Source organism: Dicentrarchus labrax, unplaced genomic scaffold (assembly GCF_905237075.1).
Source record: "Dicentrarchus labrax unplaced genomic scaffold, dlabrax2021, whole genome shotgun sequence".
In the NCBI taxonomy this organism is placed as follows: Eukaryota; Metazoa; Chordata; class Actinopteri; family Moronidae; genus Dicentrarchus; species Dicentrarchus labrax.
Window position 1 is genome coordinate 5,142,754 of NW_026136711.1, and position 24,050 is coordinate 5,166,803.

General features: G+C 45.0%; 1 protein-coding gene across 4 annotated transcripts in view; it reads left to right on the forward strand.

The window, feature by feature from the left end:
* The first annotated feature begins 17,019 nt into the window (after window positions 1-17,019).
* Window positions 17,020-24,050, forward strand: part of LOC127371811 (receptor-type tyrosine-protein phosphatase gamma-like) — a 470,986-nt gene continuing 463,955 nt past the window's right edge. For 3 of the 4 annotated variants that reach the window (XM_051414903.1, XM_051414904.1, XM_051414905.1), the window contains exon 1: window positions 17,020-17,628. In XM_051414903.1, the coding sequence (XP_051270863.1) occupies window positions 17,535-17,628 (94 nt within the window). In that variant the 5' untranslated portion in view covers window positions 17,020-17,534. The remainder of the gene's footprint in view (window positions 17,629-24,050) is intronic. The other variant, XM_051414906.1, reaches the window with a different exon arrangement.

The following is a 24,050-nucleotide window of genomic DNA, read 5'->3' on the forward strand; positions in this document are numbered from 1 at the left end:
GGATTTCATCAACAGGGATTTGAGGGAGGGAGAAAACAAACTATTTTCTTTGTGTGTGTTTTAGTTTATTTTTCCTGTCAGCCTACAGTGATATTAACACCAGCCTTAATGTACTGTTATTTCAAAGTTAAAACTTGAATGTAGAACATGGAATCTGGCTTCACAGCTTTAATTGTTTGCTATGTTGCACCCCTACTAATAACGGAATGGTTTCTGCCATTGTTTATTTAAAGCTGCAGTGTCCTTTACTGGAGCTTTCTTTGGCTTTTGGCTTGGGCCTGCTACACATGATTGTCTGGTACTCTTAACATTCCAGAACTGCAAGCTATTGTATTGTAAGCTATATAGTATTTTTTAATTAAAACCCAACACCATCACACCTGTATTTTGGAGAGAACAGGTTCATTGTCTCTTTTTTTTGTCAGCGCATGGTTTTGAGAAACTTCACTGTTGTTGGGCAGGTCTCCCCAGGGACTTCCAGCTAGGCAGGATTTACACTGCTCGTGTAGGTGCTTCTCTTTAATCCTGGCCTTTGAGCCTAGATCCCTAAGAAAACTGTGCACATATAAAGTTGGTTAAATAAATCTTCATTTGTAAAATATGCCACTGTGCTGCAAACCCTGCCCCTTTTATGTGAATGTCTTCATAGCAGTGTTGAATTACTGAGCTGATAAGCAGCATCATGTGACTGCTGAAATACTGCTGATGAGCTACTACTGAGATCTCAGATGTTAGAGTTAATGAAAGCGCATAACTTAAACATATTTAGGATATGATTAATTGCTTTGTTGTACAGGCCCCTGTAGTTTGAAGCTAGATTACTATCCAGTCTTCTAAATATACGTATATTAACTATAATACACGTATGTTACATGTTGGATTTTTAAGTCTAGAAGATTAATTATTTATTTAGATTATTATGACAAAAAACTACTTTGTGGCTCATGTGGTGTGGACAGGGGTGTTTCCAGACTTCCAGACTGGGGTGGCACAAGACTTATGCAGGGATGGCATTAGGTAAGTGTTTATGCAATTCCAACACTGTTTATAAACCCTAGCATACAGAAATATTCAAATACACTAGGTAAACATTGCACATTTATACCACATGCAAAAAATTGCATGATATTAGTAAAAAGACATGAAGGCATGTCTGCAAAGTGGACACTCGTGGGTACCCATAGAACCCATTTTCATTCAGATATCTTGAGGTCAGTGGTCAAGGGATCACTTTGAAAATGGCCATGCAAGATTTTCCATTGGCAAAATGTCATCCAACTTTGGAGCGTTATTTAGCCTCCATGCCGACATTCTAGCATGACAGGGTACCAATGGATGATACCAGAGTGGAAGCAGAAAAGAGAATGGAGTGGCAAGTGAGATTTAAGGGGTGGTCAGGCCTGCCCTCTGGAAATGCCCTGGGTGTGAGGCGCTGATGGTCCTTCACTGTTGTATGTTTAACAAGGTTTCTTGTCTTGTGATCTATAAATTTATAAATTATAAATTTCATTAAATGTTATTCCATTTTCATGTGATCATGATTCTGGGTACTTAATTTCATCTTAATCCATATAATAACTCTGTCTGCCGCAGTACTCTGATTGAATGACACCCATCACCCAAACGCCCACCACCCCAGCACCAAATCCGAGATGATTGGTAACTGATTTGGTTTGGTTTCATTGTCATGCACAGCCTACACATAACACACTCCAAACCTTCACCAAAAAAGAAGAAAAACAATCAAGAGTGGTGTTGCCCAAGAAACCCAAGAAAAAACATCAGATTATCCATTTCTAAATTTACCCCCACCCCCAAGTCTTGCACAGAAAGCTGTGCTGTACAAGCCAAATTTTGATTTTCACAGAAATGGAGTGAAAAAGAAATACTTCCCTGATATACTTTATCCAGTGTCTCTGCTGTTACATAATGGTTGAGTCATTCTTTATGTTTCAACCATACCAATATTATGTTGGTTTGGTGCAGGTAATTTATCCTACATGCTTCCTAATCTTCTTTTTAGGCACCAGGCAGCATCCAACCTCTGCATGTAAACAGGTGTTTGATATTGGCAGCCAAAACATCTGTTGTGATGTCACTAAATGGTCTGTGGTTTCACAGTTTCAGCCCACAAAGACCAATGTAACAATCACTTTCTGTGTCTTTTTAAATTTCTAATTGCATGCACAATGTAAGTTTGAGGAGGATCTATTGTCAGAAATAGGTATGTTTTTCATTAGTGTAAAATCACCTGAAAATAAGAATAGCTGTTTTTGTCACCTTTTATAATTAGCTGTTTTTTATCTACAGAGGGAACGGGTCCTCTTCTACGAAGTTCGGCATGTTGAACCGCCATGTTTTTACAGTAGCCCAGAATGGACAAACCAATCTTGGTTGTTGATATTGTTGGTAGTTTTTCCTGTTTTGCAGCTGCTGCATGACAAAGCATCCTTGAGCACGATACTGAACCCCAAATTGCTCCTGTATGAATAAGTTAGTTTCTGTTTGATGGACTTTGCTATCACTATGTGTGGCATGTGGCATGTAGTGTAAAAGCGCTTTGGTCGGAAGACTAGAAAGGTGCTATACAAATACAGGTCCATTAACTTTATTATTCATACATATATACATATATATATAATATATATATATATATATATATATATATATATATATATATTTTATATATATATATATATATATATATATATATATATTATATATATATATGTGTATTAGCTCAAGTTGCTGTGTAGTGCCAGATACCACAGCACACCTTAAGAGGTCTGGTGGAGTCCATGCCTCGATGGGTCAGGGCTGTTTTGGCAGCAAAAGGGGGACCTACACAATATTAGGCAGGTGGTCATAATGTTATTTCTGATCAGTGTATTGGGTGTTTGACGTGATCCAAAAGTGACAAAAGTAATCGAGTTGCATTACTTTAATATTGTGATACTTGGATGAGGTTACTGATTTTGTTTTTAACAGCTAATTGGTAACTCGGATTACATTTTTAAAGTGACTCTCCCAATAATAAGTTCTGATAATAAGTTCAATAAACCACAGACAATTACAAACATCTTCAGTGAAGCACAAGCTCATGTTTCTCACTAAATGTTAAGTGCAACTTGTGTCTTAAAGTTATTGCATGATGACAAAAACTTTGTCATGATTTACTGATGGATTCTAAATATCTGCAATGAAACATTTTAGTGTTTTTCTTCAAAGTTGGACACAAATGGTGCAGTGCTCTATTGTCTCTTGTGCTCTTTATGCAGGGTTTTTTTTCTCCCAAAAATGTTTTGCACTGGTCAGGAGGGATACATACGGAGCTCCTAAAGGGACATGGAAAAAAAAAAGTTCTCACGAGAAACCTTAGGTTAAGCACATGCAGTTGTGCTTCCTGTGCCTACGCTTCTAGGCTCATTAACTGCGGTCAAGCCAGTCATTACTCCGATCTCCGTGGTCAAATCAGCCGCACAATTTCAAGTGTCATATATATATATGACAGCTGGATAGTCGAGCGGTTTCGAATCCCGGTTGGGAGTGTATATGATATAATTGCTGCCAGTGAGGGGCAAATACAACTGCATCCAGTGAGGATCCTTGGGCAAGATCCTTACTGTATCAGGCCTACCTCAGCAACATGAGAGCGCAAAATGATAGTGTCACACTGGCTAGGACGTCGCCCGGGTCAACAAGGTCCGCGTCAGGTGCTAGGGAACCAGGGCAACCTGATGAGAAATGGGCTACTGGAACAAGACATAGATGGACAAGGGCGGAAAACACGGAACTGTTGGAATGCTACTATATGAGCAACCCCAGAGAGAAGGGATACATGCATCGAATGTGGGACCAATGGTTACTAAGAAACCCACAATCAAGGCTAACAACGAAACAGCTGTTAGCCCAGTGTTCCAACATCCGCAATCGAAAACTAGAGATCGATGAGATACAACAACGATGCTATGGCAAGGGGGCGCCAGGACGACAGGTCAGCGGGGGGATGCAACCATCACCCCCACAATTAGAGATTGGGTACCAAGCCCCAACAAATACCAACAGCCTCAGTACAAGAGCTGCTGACCTGAGAATGAAGATCATGGCCCAATTAGAAACCTGGAACCCCGACGAATACCGAAGCTGACTTGTAAAGTACCTTCAGAAGATCTGCTAGTGGATGTGAATGCTGCAATAACAACAATCCCTACGGGAACCATCACTGAGACCAATAAGCTGATACACAGTACAGCAACAGTAATCCTAGAAATGCTTGGATACAGGATGGGCTCAAACCATAACAGGCAACACGGAGAGAAGTTAGCCAGCTAGCAGAGCTACAGAAAGGCAACATGGTGAATAAAGGGGCACCCAGGAAATACACCAAGCTCTCCATACCTGAAGCACTCGAAACTGCCAAACAGAGACTAACAGCACTGGCCACCCGGTTGAAGAGATACACCAAGGAGGCAGAGGCCAGGAGAATAAACAAGCTGTTCTCCACTGAACCAGCCAAGGTGTACTCTCAGTGGCAGGGAGGAAATAACAACAGGCCAGACCCACCAAGAGCTGAGGTGGAAGAATACTGGAAGGCCATATGGGAAAAAGAGGCATCACACAACCCAGATGCCCAATGGCTAGTGGACCTAAGAGCAGACCACAGCAACCTCCCAGAACAAGAACCAGTAACCATCTCAATGGCAGACATCTAAGAAAGAGTGTCAAAGATGAAGAGCAGGACAGCACCAGGCCCCGATATGATCCATGCCTACTGGCTGAAGAAGCTAACAGCACTCCATGAACGCCTAGCAGCACAGATGAACCAGCTGCTAAGGGATGGGTCCCACCCAGAGTGGCTAACCCAGGGCAGGACGGTCCTAATTCTGAAGGACCCTCAGAGGGGACCCATCCCATCCAACTACCGGCCAAATAACCTGTCTCTCCACAACATTGAAGGCCCTGTCAGGCATCATCGCGGCTAAGATGAGTAAGCACGTAGCTCAATACATGAGCGGGGCTCAGAAGGGAATTGGTAGCAACACCAGAGGAGCCAAGCACCAGCTACTGGTCGATAGAGCAGTCACCCGAGACTGTAAGAGCAGGAAGGCCAACCTGTGCACCGCCTGGATCGACTACAAGAAAGCTTATGACTCAATGCCCCACACATGGATACTGGAATGTCTGGAACTGTATAAGATCAACAGGAACCTAAGGGCCTTCACCCAGAACTCGATGGGAATGTGGAAGACAACCCTAGAAGCCGACTCAAAGCCAATTGCCCAAGTCAACATCAAATGCGGCATATACCAAGGAGATGCACTATCACCACTACTGTTCTGCATAGGCCTGAACCCCCTCAGTCAGATCATCACAAAGAGTGGTTATGGGTACCAATTCCGAAGTGGAGCAACAATTAGCCACCTGCTCTACATGGATGACATCAAGCTGTACGCCAGGAATGAGTGAGAAATCGACTCACTGATCCACACCACCAGGATCTACAGCAACAACATAGGGATGTCATTCGGATTGGACAAGTGTGGACGGATGGTCTCAAAGAGAGGCAAGATGATCAGAACTGAAAGGGTTGACCTACCAGAGGGCAACATAGGTGATATCCAAGACAGCTACATGTACCTTGGTATCCCACAGGCTAATGGAAACCATGAGGAAGCCGCAAGGAAGTCAACCACAACCAAATACCTCCAAAGAGTAAGGCAGGTCCTGAAAAGGCAGCTGAATGGCAGGAACAAGATCCAAGCCATCAACATGTACACACTACCGGTCATCAGATACCCTGCTGGGATCATAAGCTGGCCAAAGGAGGAGATAGAAGCCACAGATATCAAGACAAGAAGGCTCCTCACCATGCACGGAGGGTTTCACCCTTAATCCAGCACCCTGAGACTGTACGCTAGGCGGAAAGAGGGAGGCCGAGGACTAGTGAGCATCAAGGCCACTATCCAGGATGAAACATAAAAAATCTAAGAGTACAGTACATCAGAAAAATGGCCACAAAGGATGAACTGCTAAGTGAATGTCTCGGGCAACAGAAACCCGATAAGAGTGTAGAGGAAGAGGACCAGACAACCTGGAGGGACAAGCCCCTACAAGGCAAGTACCAGCGCCAAATTGAAGAAGTGGCTGATATCGAGAAGACCTACCAATGGCTGGAAAAGGCTGGACTCAGAAAGAGCACAGAGGCACTGATCATGGCAGCACAAGAACAGGCCCTAGGTACAAGAGCCATAGAGGCCAAGATCTACAAGAGTAGATCTGACCCAAGGTGCAGACTATGCAAAGATGCCCCTGAGACAGTCCAGCACATAGTAGCAGGGTGTAAGATGCTAGCTGGGTCAGCGTACATGGAGAGACACAACCAAGTGGCTGGAATAGTGTACAGGAACATCTGTACCCAGTATGGAATAGAAGTACCCAAATCCCAATGGGCCGCACCACCGAAGATGCTGAGAACAACAGGGCCAAGGTGCTGTGGGACTTCAGCTTCCAGACTGACAAACAGGTCCTGGCTAACCAACCGGACATAGTGGTGGTAGACAAGGAGCAGAAGAAGGCGGTGGTGATAGATGTGGCCATACCAGCAGATGCCAACATCCGAAAGAAGGAACACGAAAAGCTTGAAAAGTACCAAGGGTTGAAAGAACAGCTGGAGCAGATGTGGAAGGTCAAGCAGAGTGTGCTCCCCGTGGTGGTAGTAGGAGCACTCGGGGCAGTGACCCCCAAACTGGGGGAGTGGCTCCAACAGATCCCAGGAACAACATCAGAAGCCTCAGTCCAGAAGAGCGACAGCGACAGCTATTGCTGTCATCCTCATTCACCAGCTTTGAACTGAGCTTATTTGAGCTTGGTTGCTCTCACACAGTGTTGTGTGCTGTGGTCTATCGGCCTCCCAAGTACAATAAGGACTTTTTAAATGACTTCTCTGATTTCCTGGCTGAAATCATGCCTAAATATCACCGTGTTCTTATTGTTGGGGATTTTAATGTTCATGTGTGTTGTCCTGATAAGCCAATGGCAAAAGGTTTTTCAAACCTCATTGATTCTTTTAATCTTGTGCAATCTGTGTCTGGGCCCACACAAGAACACGGACAAACACTTGATCTTGTCTTATCATATGGTTTGCCCATTTTTAAGCTAGAGATATGTGACGCAGTGTTTTCTGACCATATGCCTGTAATATTTGAGACTGCTCTTGCCTGTCATACAGTTAAACCTCGCGCTGCTGCTCGGCGCTGTCACATTATTAACCCCTCCACTGCTGTTCAGTTCTCAGTTGCTTTTAATCAGAACTCCATCATTCCTGAGTCAGTGTGCAATACAGAGGAGCTTAGCTCATGGTTTCACTCCACCTGCCAAACTGTTTTAGATACTGTGGCTCCATTAAAATCCAGGCAGCCTAAAACTAAATCTGAGCCCTGGCTAAATGACACGACTGACGCGGTCAGACGTGAGTGCCGTAGAGCTGAGCGCAAGTGGAAGAAGGACAAACTGCAGGTGTCTTTTCAAATGTTAAGGGACTGCTGGCGTCATTATCAGAAAACTGTGAAAGATGCTAAAAGAAAACATTTCTCTATCCTGACAAACTGTCACAAGCCTCGTGTTTTGTTTAACACTATTGACTCACTTCTGAATGCCCCGCAGACTGCCTGTATGGAGGCGTCCCCTGCTGTGTGTGAAAACTTCCTTCACTTTTTTATTGATAAGGTTACTTCAATTAGGGCTCAAATCTCACCTTCAGCTTATGACTGCTCAATCTCTGTCCCCTGCTCTGCTGTCTTTGACCATTTTGAGCCTGTGACTTTTTCCTTTTTACAGGAGGTTGTCGGTCATTTGAAGCCCTCAGGTTGTCCAAATGATGCTGTCCCCACTCGACTATTTAAGGAGGTTTTCCCCACTGTAGGACCATCTGTTATTGCAGTCATAAATAGCAGTCTGACCTCAGGTGTGGTCCCTGAAAATTTTAAACCTGCAGTAGTACAACCTCTGATTAAAAAACCTGCTCTAGATCCTGCAGTTCTTGCTAATTTCAGGCCTATCTCCAAACTGACTTTCCTTTCAAAAATTCTGGAGAAGATTGTGCACAGTCAATTAATGGCCTTTCTGGAAGAACATAATATCCTAGAGGTTTTCCAATCCGGTTTTAAAACCCTGCACAGCACCGAATCAGCTCAGAGTTTTTAATAATATCTTTTTAGCTACTGACTCTGGTGACTGTGTTATCCTTGTGCTTTTATATTTAACTGCTGCATTTGACACAGTGGATCATGAAATATTGATCTCACATTTGAGGCAGTGGGTGGGCATCAGGGGCATAGCACTGGAGTGGTTCAGGTCGTACTTGGCTGATCGAGCTTTCTGTGTCAGCCTAGGTGACTCTGTATCCTCCTCTGCTCCTCTCTCGTGTGGGGTCCCACAGGGCTCAGTTTTTGGCCCTCTCCTTTTCTCTCTCTATTTGCTCCCGCTTGGTTCCATACTTACGAAGCACGGCTTTTCATTCCACTGTTATGCAGATGACAGTCAGATTTATGTGCCTCTTAAAAAGAAAAATGAATACTCTGTCAGACTGCTACTTACATGTCTCGAGGACATAAAGGCCTGGATGGCTGTGAACTTTTTAAATATCAATGATAAAAAGACGGAAGTGATGGTTTTTGGTGGCACCACTGGGACCCCCCCTGTAGATCTGGGTTCTTTGGCCCAGTATATTAAACCTAGCATCACAAACCTAGGCGTTAAAGTGGACCCTGAGCTTAAGTTTGACAGTCAGATCAAGACTGTTGTCAAATCAAGCTTTTTCCATTTGAGGCAGCTGGCCAAAATAAAGCCATTTCTATCAAGGCAGCACTTTGAAACGGTAATCCACGCCATCCCTACTTATTTATTCTCCTGTACAGCACTTTGGTCAACTTTGGTTGTTTTAAAGTGCTTAACAAATAAAGTTGGATTGGATTGGACACCTGCCTTGCTCATGTTGGGGCGAGAGCTGCGGACGCCAGCAGAAATGGCTTTTGGCAGACCCCCTGACACACCGGCGGTTCCACCTGGACTGGAATACGCCAGGAGGCTGCAGGACCGAATAGAGTCAGCTCACGCATTTGCCCGCAACCAGCGGAAAGTGAGTATGAGGCAGATAAGAAACTATGACTTGAGGGCCAGAGCGGGGACTTCAAGGCCGGGGACCTGGTGTGTGTGTGCATAGTCCAAGGACAAAGAAGGGCCGGTGACATAAATTGGACAGTCACTGGGTGGGCCCCTGTGAGATATTGGAGAAACTGGGTGAGGTGGTGTATAGGGTCCGGCTGCCACCTAAGGGGAGATGGGTGGCCCTCCACAGGGACAGGTTGGCCCCATACAGAGGCGATGCACGGCCACATCAGCGCCCTGGACCCTCTGCACATTCCTAGAGAAACCAGACCACCAAATGCCCAGATTCACAGGTCGTTTCCCCTACTGAATCCACACATCCTTCCCCACCCCTGAACTTATCCCCTGCTTCTCAACAGGTTGTTCCGAGACTGAAGGCGTAGGTAGAAGACCCCCGGGCCCCTCAGAGACTTTTCATGTGATCCCTCGGGTCGGGATTTGGTAGGGGGGGTGCAGTGTGCGGTAATGTTTGTTAAGTGTTAAACGTTCTGTGAGTTAATGACATGTTTGGGATTGAATGAGTAGGTAGGGGGCGGGGTGCGAGTATGACGGGAATGAGGACTGTGTAAGTGCTCGTGCGTGCGTTTGTGTGTGAGCGAGCCTGGGCTGAGCGCGAGGAACATTAGGAGAGCGTTACAGCTAACTTTATGTTTGAGTTGTTTTGGCGTGGTTACGGCTGACAGTAACCTGTTCTGTTGCAACAATAAATGTTGTTTGCTGAATAACACTGTGTCGTCTTTCCGACACGTCCTGGCGGACGCTACAGTATGTTTCTGTCAGATCAAATACCACGTGTGGCTGTGTGACACTCTTCTTCACTGTAAAAACCAAAACATTGATTTGTTGACATAAATAAGGATTACAAGTTGTTGAGGCCTGCTTAGTCTCCTCTGTTGTATTTTTTGGCTTCACTGTTTAAGCTTATGTGTCTATAAGCACAACCAACAAAAGGGAAACGACAGGGAAGTAAAGAGACAGCTGTTTGTACAACAACATTTTAACTACAACTAGCCTGGTGTTGCCACATGTTTTGACAAATAAAGGCAGGTCTCAATTAGACGCCTGGTGTGGATTTTATAGAAGTTCTTTGGATGTATAAAACCTCTTAAAACCCAGAGTTCTAAGCTGCTTAGATCTTCTACACAAAATACACATGGATATGCTTCACATCTTTAGATCAGTTACATTCTCTACTATTCAGTTCATTTTACATAAACCATGAGCACCAAAGTATCAATAGTGAAATTAATGATTGGTAATTATTAGTGGTTATTCAATAGCCTTATTTTTATATATATTCACTACTTCCTGCTGTGACCTGTGCAATGTTCCTCATCTGTATATAATGTACATAGTGTAACTCTTTTTCTATTGTCTATTTTCATTATATCTTGTATTTTTCTTTTTATTTAATGTGTATTTTCTTATCTGTTGGGTTGTATCTGGAGCTGCTGTAGCAAATGAAGTCCATTTTATCTTATCTTATTCATACTGGTTTATATAAACAATTGGATAGTATTTCTCATCTTTGTTGAGCAAGAGTTCTGTGCAAAAGCAATTAAAGGCCTCTCCCATGGAAAGGCACATTGAGTTCAGTGATTAAAATAAATAAAAGCCTGGGCTATTAATTAAATTTTTACAGTAAATGTATATGAGGTAAGAGACCTGGGTAAATTCTAAAAGTACAAGTTTGGTCTGATTGACATCCTGTTTAGTTGTATTTAGTCTATTATTTAGTTAAAAATGATACTGGAACGTATTGTTTTATGAAAAAGTGCAGTATCCCTGCTAGAAAGAAGTGCTTTTTGAATAACTGTTACTACCAGAGAGATGCTGTTAATTAGAGAAAAGAAATGAGGGAACCCTGGTTCAGACATGCCTCTGGTGAGCATGGTGGGCTGGTTCTCACCAGCACCAGCTGGGCACAAAAAATCTCTCATGTATCTTTTACCTTGCAGATACAAGTGACTCCTACACACACTTTCAGCGCACTCAATGACAGACTGGACTTTGTGATTGGCAGCTGATAAAAGCCATAGCCTTGCAGGGCCTTGGGATTTGGCCCTGTTGTAATGCCCTCTCCTCCTGTCTCTGTTGATGAAGTCCTCTGCCAGGCTGCTGACAGAGACTAAGTGCCCAAACTGAGACCATAATACTCTACTTTAGCTTCCCTGCACTTGTTGTTTCAGATTTGATTAGTTTTGAGAGTTTACCGATTTATCTTCAAAGGGCCACAGCAGCAGTTTATTGTGATTTAGCATTTCAGGCAGTTGTGGGATTCTGTACACAGATCCTGGATGAACTCCAGAAAGTGTAATTACAGTTGAGTTTGAGACAGACTTCTCTCACAGTCTGCTTCATCTCCTCCATTGTTGTTATACCTTGGTATTGGTCATTACTTTAAGTATACAACCTTGGGGAGTCAATAAATAAAAACAGAACAACAGTCCAATGTGAGCTGGATGTCTGTTCATAGAAAACATAGACAGATTCGACATTGGGTGCCACACAGTGAGCAGCAAGGTTGTCTGGGTCCCATAGAAGGCTCTGTGCTGTAGCCACCGTGCTGTTGTCATTTCCACATACTGTTTTGTAAACGTCTAAAACACTGTGCAGACCACTCACAATGGACACAATAGGCTTTAGTTGATAAAAACATTGATCAATCAGTGGATCTGCAGCTGGGGCCTTGCAGAGATATTACATTACTTAATAGACAATGAGAAACGCTCCTATATCTTAAAAATATATTCTATTTGTTTGTTCTGATACTTATTTGAAGATCCTTGCATTGAAGGGGTTAGGGTTAATGTCTAACCCCTAATATACGTACATACATCCCCCTGCCCTAACCCATAGCTGCACCACTCCGTCTCCTTAAAATACCATTCACCTGGGCGCCTGGTTAGCTCAGCTGGTAGAGCTGGCGACCCATGTACTGAGGCTGAGTCCTTGCTGCAGCGATCCAGGGTTGAATACGACCTGCGGCCCTTTGCTGCGTGTCATCCCCCTCTCTAGCCCCCTTTCCTGTCTATCTTTGGCTGTCCCTATCAGGTAAAGGTAAAAAAAATAAATAATAATAATAATAATAAAATACCGAATCCACCAATGCTTGGTGTATACCCCCTGGATCCTTACGGGGGTGTACCTCCCTCCTGGACGGGGGGGGTGTTGGGGGGCCAGAAACCCGGAAAACCCCCCCTCCATGAGAGGGCACTCCCTGCGGAAATGCCCGGGCTGCCCGCACCGCCAACACTCCTGCCCTGACGCCTGAGGAACCCCCTGTGGGCCGAGAGCGGCACCCGTAGCGGCTGGACCCTGGGAAGGAGAGAGAGAAGAGGGTTGGTTACTGCGTGGCAGAGGGAGAGGCCGGGCAACAGTTTCCAGTCGGGGGGTAAGCGGGGGTGGGGGGTCTCCTGCGGGGCGCCGGCACGGGTCGGGCGGGTGCAGAGGGCCGCCTCTCCGGAGCTCGGTCCCCACCGTGGACAGCCAGATGATCCTCTGCGAGGGTGATGGCGGCCTCCAAACCCGCCGGTCGGTGGCACCGCACCCACTCCGCGGTCCCGGTCGGGAGCCCCTCCAAAAACTTCTCCAGCACCCCCTTCTCCAAACACCCCCTCTCCCCCCTGGATCCCCGGGCGGCACCCCCCTGGTGGCAGCGTCCTTCAGCTGCGCACGAAAGAAAAAGGGAGGGAAGAGGATCCCAGGGTGGCGGGGCGGGACCGGCGGCGGTGATCCTCGGGGGAGAAACCCATCCTGTCTAGGATGGCTCTTTTGACGTTCCGGAACTCCCCCGAGCAGAAGCTGGCAGGCCGAGCGCCGCAGTCTGGGACTCTCCCGACAGCAGGGGAAGCAGGCGCACGGCCCACTCCGCCGCCGGCCAGCCACAGGCCTCCGCCGTCGCCTCAAACATTTCGAGGAAGGTTTGGGGGTCATCCGCCGCTGCCATCCGGTGCATGGTGATGCCGGAAAAGGAGGAGCATGGAGGGGATGGAGACTGTGCCCCCGACCGGGCCAGCAGTCCCTCCAGCAGCTGGTTCTGCTTCCCCGCCTGGTTCTGGAGTGCCTCCAGATGCCGTCTATTTGTTGCCGTCTGCTGGCTGTGTATTGCCGTGATCTGCCCCAGCATCTCTCCCAGCAGTGTGATCAGCTGTGATGGCTGCTCCGTAGGCGGCTGCGGGGCCGGCTGCGGAGGTGGCTGCTGTGGAGGCTGCTGCATGGGCGGTAGTGGATCGGACATTTCCGTGTGCTGCCCCACGTTGGGCGCCAGTGTAGCAAGCCGTGCTACAGACGGGGTTCCCCAGCACACAAAACTCCCGGACCAGACTGTCGGTTCACACAACTCTTTATTTAAGGCACAAAATGCAGCTGCACCGCTGCTCGGCAGCTTCCGCCCAGAGGCCTGTCTCTCGGTGTGTGTCTTCCCCCGGATCCAGCACACTACTGCCAAGATAAAAGGTAGAGTCATCAGACAATCATTGGCAGGTGAGGTAATCAACTCACCTGGTGCCACTCTCCCAGGCCTTCCCCACACCTCTCCCTCCTGCAGCTGAGCGCGAACCACGCCCACCTCCACACAGAGATATTACATTACTTAATAGACAATGAGAAACGCTCCTATAACTTAAAAATATATTCTATTTGTTTGTTCTGATACTTATTTGAAGATCCTTGCATTGAAGGGGTTAGGGTTAATGTCTAACCCTAAAAAAAAAACCTAATACATACGTACATACATCCCCCCTGCCCTAACCCATAGCTGCACCACTCCATATTGAAGGTTAGGGTTGAATTTAAAATACCATTCACCTGGGCGCCTGGTTAGCTCAGCTGGTAGAGCTGGCGACCCATGTACTGAGGCTGAGTCCTTGCTGCAGCGATCCAGGGTTCGAATACGACCTGCGGCCCTTTGCTGCGTGTCATCCCCCCCTCTCAGCCCCCTTTCCTGTCTATCTTTGGCTGTCCCTATCAGGTAAAGGTAAAAAAAATAAATAATAATAATAATAAAATACCATTCACCAATGCTTGGTTATACAACATACCGAATGTCTGTGACAAAGGATGCAGCAGGAATTAATTCTAGTTTTACCCATATGACTGCACCACTCCATATTTAATGTTAGGGTTGAATTTCAATGATCATAGAGACTACAGAGGTTGTCGGTGAACTCACTAGTCCGCCTTTTATAGCACTTTTGCAGACTAACTCAAACTTCATGACTTGTAGATTTTGTCACAAGTCGGGAGTTGAGTGGTGGTCCAACAGGGTTGAGATTCATCAGCCCTCTGGAGAAACTGGATTGTCCACAGGAAGACATCAGGTGACAGACCTTGCATTCAAAGAGGGTGTGCCTAAGGGTCGGGCTGTGCTCCAACAGAACTAGTTTGTATGAGTACGAAGGGATAACAGAGCACATTTTCATTCAAGTGCTGCACTCACATGGAAATCAACAGTGATAGTTGTTTGAAAAATGAAGTTCAAACCCTGGCTCCTTTCTCACCTCCACTCACCTCCACTCACCTCCACTCACCTGGCCAGCCGCTGTGTGAAGTGGGTGTGATTCAGTGAGGTAAGGGAATTATGATGGGGCCCCAGTGCGCACTAGTTACTAGTTATAAAACACACACACACACACACACACACACACACACACACACACACACACACACACACACAATTAGGCATATGTATTTTACCTTTTAGCAAATCATCCCATCACATAGTCAAATAGAGACCCCCCCTTTCCCACCTCCCCCATTGCAAGTTGTTTTGAGTTTTTATGTTGTAAAGTGTGCTCATATGTGCTTATGTTGCTGAGGTTTTTTTTTCCCAGTCCCACACCGTACTCCCCTACAGGAGCAGAGTCTGGGAGCTGCTTCTTTTTCTCCTCCCCTCTCCTCTTGTTTTCTCCCCCTTTTCCTCCCCCCCTACAAGTAATTTCCCCACGGGGATAATTAAAGTATTTCTGATTCTGATTCTGATTCTGACACTGGACAACAACAGAATATTACCCAGCAATCATCACTGCATATCTAATATACAAAAATGCCAAAGAATATAAGACATTCATTTAATTTAACCGTCTTTTTAATGACGTATTTCTAGCTTTAAAGGCTCATGTCTGTGGTTCCCAACCTGTTTTCCTTCAGGGAGCCATTTTCTATCACTGATCAAACTGACTAAGTGACGGATATATATATATATATATATATATATATATATTCAGTGCATAACAATAACAGTAGAGAACAACTGATAAACTGTACAATGACCACAATAACTGCAGAAAGTTTGTGTAAGACCAGAGATTTTAATGAATTTTGAGTTCACAATTCATACATTACAAAGTAGTTTTTTTCTCATTGTTCTATTAGCTCATTTGGTTGTTTTAACTTTTCTTATGCAGGATGAGGCTGTTTATAGAAAGTGAAGGCTCTGTGCTTGGGTGTAGTTCTTCACCGTGCCCTTATCCTGTGAGATTATTTATATGTTAATTAATAGTCTAAACTTTGAATAAAATAACAATTTAATTTAGTTTTCTAAACAGAAATGAATAAAATGCTGAGATAAAGACTTATTGTATGTTAAAAACATTTCTTAAAAAGACCTTGCGACTCCCTGCAAGGCTCTGGTGACCCTTAGTGGGTGTCTGGACCCCCTGGTTGGGAACTAATGGCTGATGTAACATAAGCCATTAATACTGACTTACCAAAAATATGAGGTTGTTAGTTTCGGAAAGTTACAGAAACAGTCGGACACAGCCCCCCAAATCCTCTGCCAGAGGGGGTTTCCAAAGCTATTTGACCAATCAGAAAAAAAATGAAAAAGCCTATTGTTGTGTTACGCTGCCAAAAATCCACTAATCAGAAGGTTGGTAGTTTGATCCCTGGCTCCTCCCACAGCATGTCGAAATGTATTTGAGCAAGATAAGAACCCCAAATTGCTACCGATGCTGTCCATTGGTGTGTGAATGTGGATGAATGAGTTATTTTTTGTTTGTGATGACCTTTGCCATCACTATATGAATGTGTGTGTGAATGAGTGAATGTGACATGTAGTGTAAAGTGCTTTGAGTGGTTGGAAGACTAGAAAGGCGCTATATAAGTAGAGTCCATTTAGCATATGATATCCACTTGTGTGTGATATGGCTGTGTAATATAGCTTCGTGTTGCACACACTGTACATGTCGTACAGTAAAGTGAAGGTATGGTATCTGTACTCTGTGGAGCAATGTGAAAATGGCAGCCTCTGACACATGTTGACAGTTGACGATATGTGTCAACCCACAATGACATGTGAAGACCATGCTTACACAGATAAAACATAAAGTAATGGCATTTCACACACCAACCCAGGAAGAGGGGATGGTAGGGTGGCATGAGTCAAATTCTGACCAGGGCCACAGAACACTTTGCACTGGCCCAGCACCATTTAAACAGAAATTGTTATTTTCTTGTGTCTCTGATTTTCTTAACACTAATAGTAACACACAATCACAGTGCTGTTAGTGGAGACCACACCTTGCATTGCATTAACTGATGCCCATGATTGATTCAATAGCCCTAATAGATACAAACTGAACACAGTCCCTCCAGTCAGGGCTCCTTCTAGGACACAATCCTCCAGAATGGTGAAGCGGACGTGCTTTGTCTAATGTGGATCTATTTTGAGGTCTTTAATATGAACAAAAAGCTCGAAGACCCCCTGGAGAGCACAGATCTATTATTACCTATTATTGTGGGACATGCTATTACACTGAACCGACTATGCGTTCTCTCGCCGGCGCTAGGATCCAGAGGAATGACCTCTCTCTCTCTCTCTCTCTCTCTCTCTCTCTCTCTCATCTCTCTTTCTGTCTCTCTCCCCTCAAGACTGTTTTAAAGTCTCTGTCAGACTTGGGCTTGCACGCTACTTCCTGGACGGACGGAGGAATGGAAAGCTTCCAGCGCCTCTCCACACACACCAACACCACCACCACCAACACCGACTCTCCCCTCTGTGTGTGCCCGACGAGCGCTGCCTCCGCCGCCGCAGCCGCAGGAGCGACGAGGCGCTGTGTGGACCATCGCTGCTAGTCTCCCCTAACCCTTCTCCCCTCGCTGCACACACACGCTCCTAAACAACCATCTCTATCCGAGTGTTATGCTCATATTCGGGAATATCGGGGGGGGGTTTGGACGGAAAGACTCTTTACTGGACCTCTAAAAATCTATCCGCCCTCCACCTCCACCGTGCCCGGTCTCCGTCTGCGCTGCGTCCACGGCGCTGCTTTTTACGCAGCGAAGGCGTTGCTGATTTGCCCGCAAAAGGGAGAAACTCAACAGTTGTTGCTGCTTATTGTTTGCATGTCGACGTGCATATCACTACCATGTGGAGGCTACTGCAATCGTGCTGTCGCTGCTGGTGGATTTTCTCTCTCGTTTTGCCAGCCTTCGTGCTCCTCTGGGCCGAGTGTCATCCTGGTAAGTTTCGTACCCCTGCAAGTCAAACACTGGGCTTTTTTGTGTTCGTACCTATGAAGGAATTTGGTTATAACTGTGGCATTGTCGGGGCGAAACGTATCTTATATAGGCTGCTAGAATAAAGTCAGATTCCCTCATTGAATATCCCGTCACGGGTCACTGGCTGGGAATATTTCGTGCCTATCGGCTTGACGCGCTTCCCCGGGACCGGCATCTCGACTGGAAGCTGTCGGCAAAAAGCAGTCAGTGATCGGATTTTTCTGCAGCTCAGTGACCTGTTTGAACCCCTTCACATCCATTCAATGTACAACTTTATCATAGGAGCCAATTTCCCCCTACTTTCCTCCTCCTGGCAACTCAGTTATCCCTCTTTACCTCTCCACTTCCACCTTTTTCATTTTAACCCTTTAAATAGCTATTAAACTGGGGAGGGCAGAATGGGCTGGGATGCCATTAAAGCAGCAGTAGGCAGAGCGGGTTGCTTGTTGGGTCAGATGGGTAGATAAAACGAGGGAGATGTGATGCCTTGTCAGCCGGCGGCGCGTACGCCAAAGCCGTTATCTCCCCGCCTGGAGCAAGACAGCAGGGCTGTGAAACCGCTTCACACACTCCGCCACACAACCCAAAAATTGCAGTTGAGGCTCAAATCTGTGCTGAGGGGAAGGCAGAGCTCATGTCTCCTTTCGGGGTTGTCATGTAGAGCCCCCAGAGGGGATCCACAAATAATCAGATCTGACTCCAGATACCCATAATGCTGTGGAACACTGTCCTAAATGCTCACTTTCTCTAATTGGGCTTATCTCCAGCTATTATATAATAGAACTGATCTGTTTCCCATTTCATTTTACAAAGGGAGCCCTTCAGTCCGCTTTAGTTCGAGCTAAATCAAAGACCCTCGGGCCCTGGAGTCCAGTTTGAGGTCCAAAGCATCCAACGTTTCAACACCTGATGAGGAACAACACCTTTTCTGTTGCTCTCTCTCTGACTGTGAGGAGGGAACATGTGTTGTATGAAATTGGGAAAAAAAATCCAACAAATCAAATTTGACCTTGACCAGTGTGTCCACATACACTGCCTTCCACCAGCTGTAGACATTGGAAATGTCTCTTAGACACTTTCACAGGCTGCCCGAGAACCTAATGCGTTAAATTCTGAAGCTGCGATGTTCTTGTGCTCACCATCACCCACCCGGCCCGAAAATAGATTCACATTATATGAATATGTGGTCATATTTTACAGAGGAACTCCATCTGGGAGCATCTTTGTCACCTCATAATTAGAAAGTATCCAACAGAGGTGAACAAAATGGTTAATTTCCAAATATTTTTGACCAAATGCCTGTATATCTGTATGTTCCACTGGACATCCTTTTCAGCACGACTAATGGCACTTTTAGAAGATATAGAATTAGTTGAAGAGAATTATGTGTGTGTGTGTGTGTGTCATGTTGATGGAGAGTGATAGGGAGCTGTTTGTTTCACTCAGCCAGAGCAGCTCAGAAATATAATTCAGCTTGTAAAATGACTAAATGGAACCCTTTATGATAGGGATCCTTCCTCTGTGGCTCTTCCTGATGTTTCTTCCATTTTTTCCCTGTTACAAGGGGTTTTCTTTACCTAAATCAAGGGTCTTAGGACAGAGTGTGTTGAATATTGTACAAATTGTAAAGTGTCACATCCTGGTTTTGACAGCATATTGATATATTAGCTGGCTCTGCTTTCAGACCAGTGTGTAACGGCGGTGTGAAGGCTTCACCAGGTCTTTCTTTGGAGAAACAAGGAGTGAGAAGAGCCCCCGCAGCCCTGTAGCAGTGTATAGACGTGGCACATTATCACAGAGCCGGTTAGTCGGACAGTATTAGCCTACTTTTCCCCTTGCCTAGATTAGCTCTTGTATTCCTTATGAGTCTTAAGAGATGTCATGAAATACACGCAGAATGAGGGAGAGTCAGAGAGCAGGAGATAATGCTGCCCTGCTGACCAATGAAAACAGTGACAGCTTTAACAAATCCATAGCGGTATTAATACACTGTCAGGATCGATACGCTGGCTTTCAGGTTTGGAAATCGGCCCCTTTAGGGAGATTTTAGGGTTTTACTGTCCCTTCAGCCCCTTCTATTTTTCATCTATTTTTCTGATCACAAATGTGGAGAAGAATCAAGTGGAATGAGCCGAGACGTAAAAGAGGAGCTGCTGCTGTGAGAGATGGATGGATGGAAAGTATAGTTTGTCCCAGACAATTCATTTATTTGTGGTGGTCCATGGAAACATGAGGATTGCTTGCGCTATTGAAAATGAAGCCACTTCCTTATTTAAAGGAAATTAACACATCCAACAGATAAATGTTCAAAATATTAAGATTGTACAGATTGGAAAATATAGTAAGCTAAAGAAATAGCCTGCTGTGAGAGGAAGTGGGAAAAGGGGGCTGCTTGCACAGCAAAATAAGACAAAATCAGCTGCATGTCACTTGTCTTTCCAAAGATAACAAATCAATACAAAAAGCCAAAACCATCTTTTCGGGTTGGGGAAAATCAATTTTAATGAAATACAAGCTACAAATAGGATGATGGATGGATGGATGGATGGATGGATGGATGGATGGAAGTGGGCAAATCCACGCTTGAGTCTGATAATCTCTCCCCCTCTCTACTTGACCTCCTCTTCCAACCCCCCTTCCCCCCTAAAGCTGGACCACACGCTGTCATGATACCGGCTCTGAGCAAGCCTGAGGTGGCTACTTCATGTTAACGGCTGGCGGATGATATAGAAACAGAGACGAGTGTGCTTCTCTCCTGCTGGGTATCATCATCCGCAGGCTCTCAGCGCTGCTCCCCTTACCTACAGCCCGCTACTCTTTTCTATTAATAAGGCTCTTAGCCAGGAGATTGGGTTGGAAAAGCACCAGGAAAAGCAAGATCGGCTTTCCATGAAAAAAAAAAAAAACCTGCCCGTGGGGCCAGATGCAAATGTGGGATTGCTTTGGTGGCTGATGATGTATAATCAGCTGAAAAGAAACAGAAAAAAAAAGCATCTGAAGAACTGATTTTTAGCCTTTCTGGTTCACTGGTCCTACTTTAATGTGGAGTGGAGATGATCCAAAAATACATCCAAATATATGTCATCACATCCTTCATATATGTTTGTTCATTTCATTGTGAGTGACAAATGTTCATCATTACGCTTCGTTGTCTCCATGATTGGATCCATTTCTGTCTTATTGAGCCCTAAAAATCTTTATTTTTACTTCAAAACAAAACAAAGAGAAAAACAATCTGCCAGTGGGGTGCAGTTATTTCAATACAAATCAGCCTGTCAGAAAAAAAAACTGATCACTTTACAATGACAGGAACTGAAAGTCAGACTGAGATTGATAAACAAGATTATGTAACAATACATTCAAGAATCATTAACAATAAATGGCAACAGTGTTATATAACACAAAGAAATGGAGATTGTTGAAATGGCCTTGCATGATGTTTTCTCAGTTCTGTTCACTTGATATTGACGCTCTTGTTCAGTGTGTCACATCTTATTTGCCTCGTGTGTGATGAAAGTATGTATGCATGTATGTTTGAATAGGATCCTATGATTTGTAAAAATTTTGATTGGTGTGGTAAAAATTCTCTTTACATGCTGAAAAACAGCTCAATCCAAGGCAAACGGAAGCCATTTGAGAAAGACGCTGGTGATTAATCCCCTGTCATGTATATGTAGTTTTGTATTTGCCTGCTGAGTCATAAGGCATACAGCTCATCTCTGAAGCGCCTGCCTGTGATTTCCTGAACTGGGAGGCTGTGATGCCCGCAATTACGGCCTCTGCACCAACCTGCAGCACACGCGGGTGGTTAATCCTCTCAGCTCCTGAAGAGTAGAGTGCATTGTTTACTCTGGAGTCCACCTTAATAATGTCATACCTCACTGCAAGGCAACACCCGCAATGATTCAGCCAAGTGCCGTTGGAGATACAGGAAGTTTGTGCCGTGCTGTCGTATCTTCACAAGTGACCTGACTGCTGCCAACACGCCCCTAGTCGCCCACATAATGGCCAGTTTGTAGCCTCGCAAACATCTGTTTTTTTTTTTTTTTGATGGGGATGGTAAGCACTGAACATCACCGCAGGGTGTCCGCTAGCTGACACAGGGCATCACTTTTCCTTTTTCGTCTGCGGCGTGCGGTGTCAGCGTCGAAGCATCACGCCCCTGTCACTGCGCGGCACTTCAGCCCTGGGTTAACCAAACACACAAGAGAGTGGGAGGCAGAAAGAAAGGGAAGAAAAAAGAAAGAAGACAGAAAAGATGGGCAAAGAAAGAGATATTTGGCCTTCAATCTGTCGCTCTCTGCTGCGAAAAATGAATGGGCCCTGTCGCTCCTGGCTGGGAGGAAAAACAGAACAGTCATTGTAATCTCACAACAAGCGCCTGAGCTAGCACATCTTCTCACCCCCACAAATGCACACACACACCCCTCCTTCCATCCATCTCTGTCTCTTTCCTCCCCTTTTTTTTATTCATCCTCAATGCTGTTAGAAGTGCATGTACCTTTTCTGCTTCTTTTAAACCCAGGAACAAATGAGACAAGTGGGTTTGTTAGCCATTCAAAGCAGGCCTCTGTGTCACCAACCTTTTCTCTGAGCCCTTTTTGTTGCAGCGATACAGGGGGAAGGTTGACATTTAGTGAAGGGATTGGATATGCTTCGTGGCCCTTGGTTGCCAACATTATCATCATCATCATCTCGGTGCTCACCGAGCTATTATCTGGCTTCCGCGGTGGCCGGTAAAATGCTTGCACGTCGGCTCACAGGTCACTTTATCAGTCAGCGCCGGGGCCTGTCAACACCACCCCAGCTTCCCTTAATAGATTGATTAAAAGAAATCGTGTCATGTTTGTGTGTGTATGTAAGGCAGGCAGTTATCCATGTAGGATGCAGCTTTGGTATCTACCGCCTTGTCATTAGGAGGTAGCCGCTCGAGAGAGGGGGATCAGGAGACAGATAAATGGAGAAAAAAAGAAAACATCCCCTCTATTGTGCTATTGATTTTTAGCAGGAAATGATGCTGTTTTGTCGCACAAAGGGGGAAACTAAAGATAAATAGGTCTGATAATGATAACAATAGTAATGATGATATTACGTGCAGAGGCGCTAATGATATCTCAGGAATACGGCAAGTGGAGCAGAGCATAGAGCGTTGTCTTATTTTGTTTTTCGATCAGCGTTTCTGCTCAACTGAGCGTGCCTGTTAGGTTTTTAATCTGTTTCTCATCAAGTTTTTTTTCCTCTTCTTTGCATCTCATAAGCTCGGGGCACCACAGTGCAGCAGAATACTGGGAAAGACAGAGCAGCCCGGCCCCCTTCTTCTACTGCCGGGGCCACTGCTCTCAGACTTAATGGGCTGCTGGAAATAAGGCGCACTCTTCAGCCACTTTCTTTTTGTTCCTCTCCCTCTCCATTGTTCCACTTCATTGTTTTAATCAAGTCCGCTGCCGGATTATTTGGAGTAGAGGAGAGGGTGTTCCCCTTTCATTTTCTGGAAGGTGCCTCCCGAATTTTAGCCCAGTCAGGCCTGCAAGAGCTGCTTTCCAGCAGCATCGTTGCCCCCCCAACTTCCTCCTCCCATCTCTCTCTACTTTTCTCATTGCGTTCACTCTGCTTCGCTTAGTCTTGTTTGCTTCCGGCAGGGTTTCGTGTTAGCTGCCATTTCCTCTGCCATTATTGCCATCATGCTTCTGATGCAGTCATCTCATTCATACGTCTGACTAATGCTCTTGGAGAAAGCCTAGATCCAGGATCAAACTTACTTTGAAGCAGCCTCTTTCCACTATAGCTCCAGCTGCATTGTCTTTAAAGAAAAACAGTAGCAGAACACACTGCTCTGCTTGTGTGAAGGATTTGTATCCATCAATGAGTTTAACGTTTCTCTCAGCCAGGCAACAAGGGCTGACTATAAAAACCCCAATACTTTTTTTGGTACTTACCGAAACGTGTTCACAGTGCTAAACGTTGGAAATGTGACTGTCTGGGCGCATTTGTAATCTTGTTTTACCTCTTTGGTCAGAAGGTCATTGTATTTAAACAATAGTTGAGAAATTGTCAAATTTGTCAAAGGACTTTTTGGCCACTTGGGGGCAGAGTAAAGATGAGTAACACAACATTTGACACATTACTTCCTTACAAAGTTGTTATAACTAGGGCTGCATGATATGGTAAAAATAAATCATGTGATTGTTTTGACAGATATTGCAGATGCAGTATAATTCATGATTAGTGGGAAATAACATTTGTGCATCACAAATTACATTTTTTAATGGAAAAACTATTATAAAATCATGATGTGACATTTGTTGGGTCTGTACCAAACAAATATGTGTTCTTACATTTGGAGAACAAGATTTGTAGACCAGGAAATCTCTGCAGCACTTTGT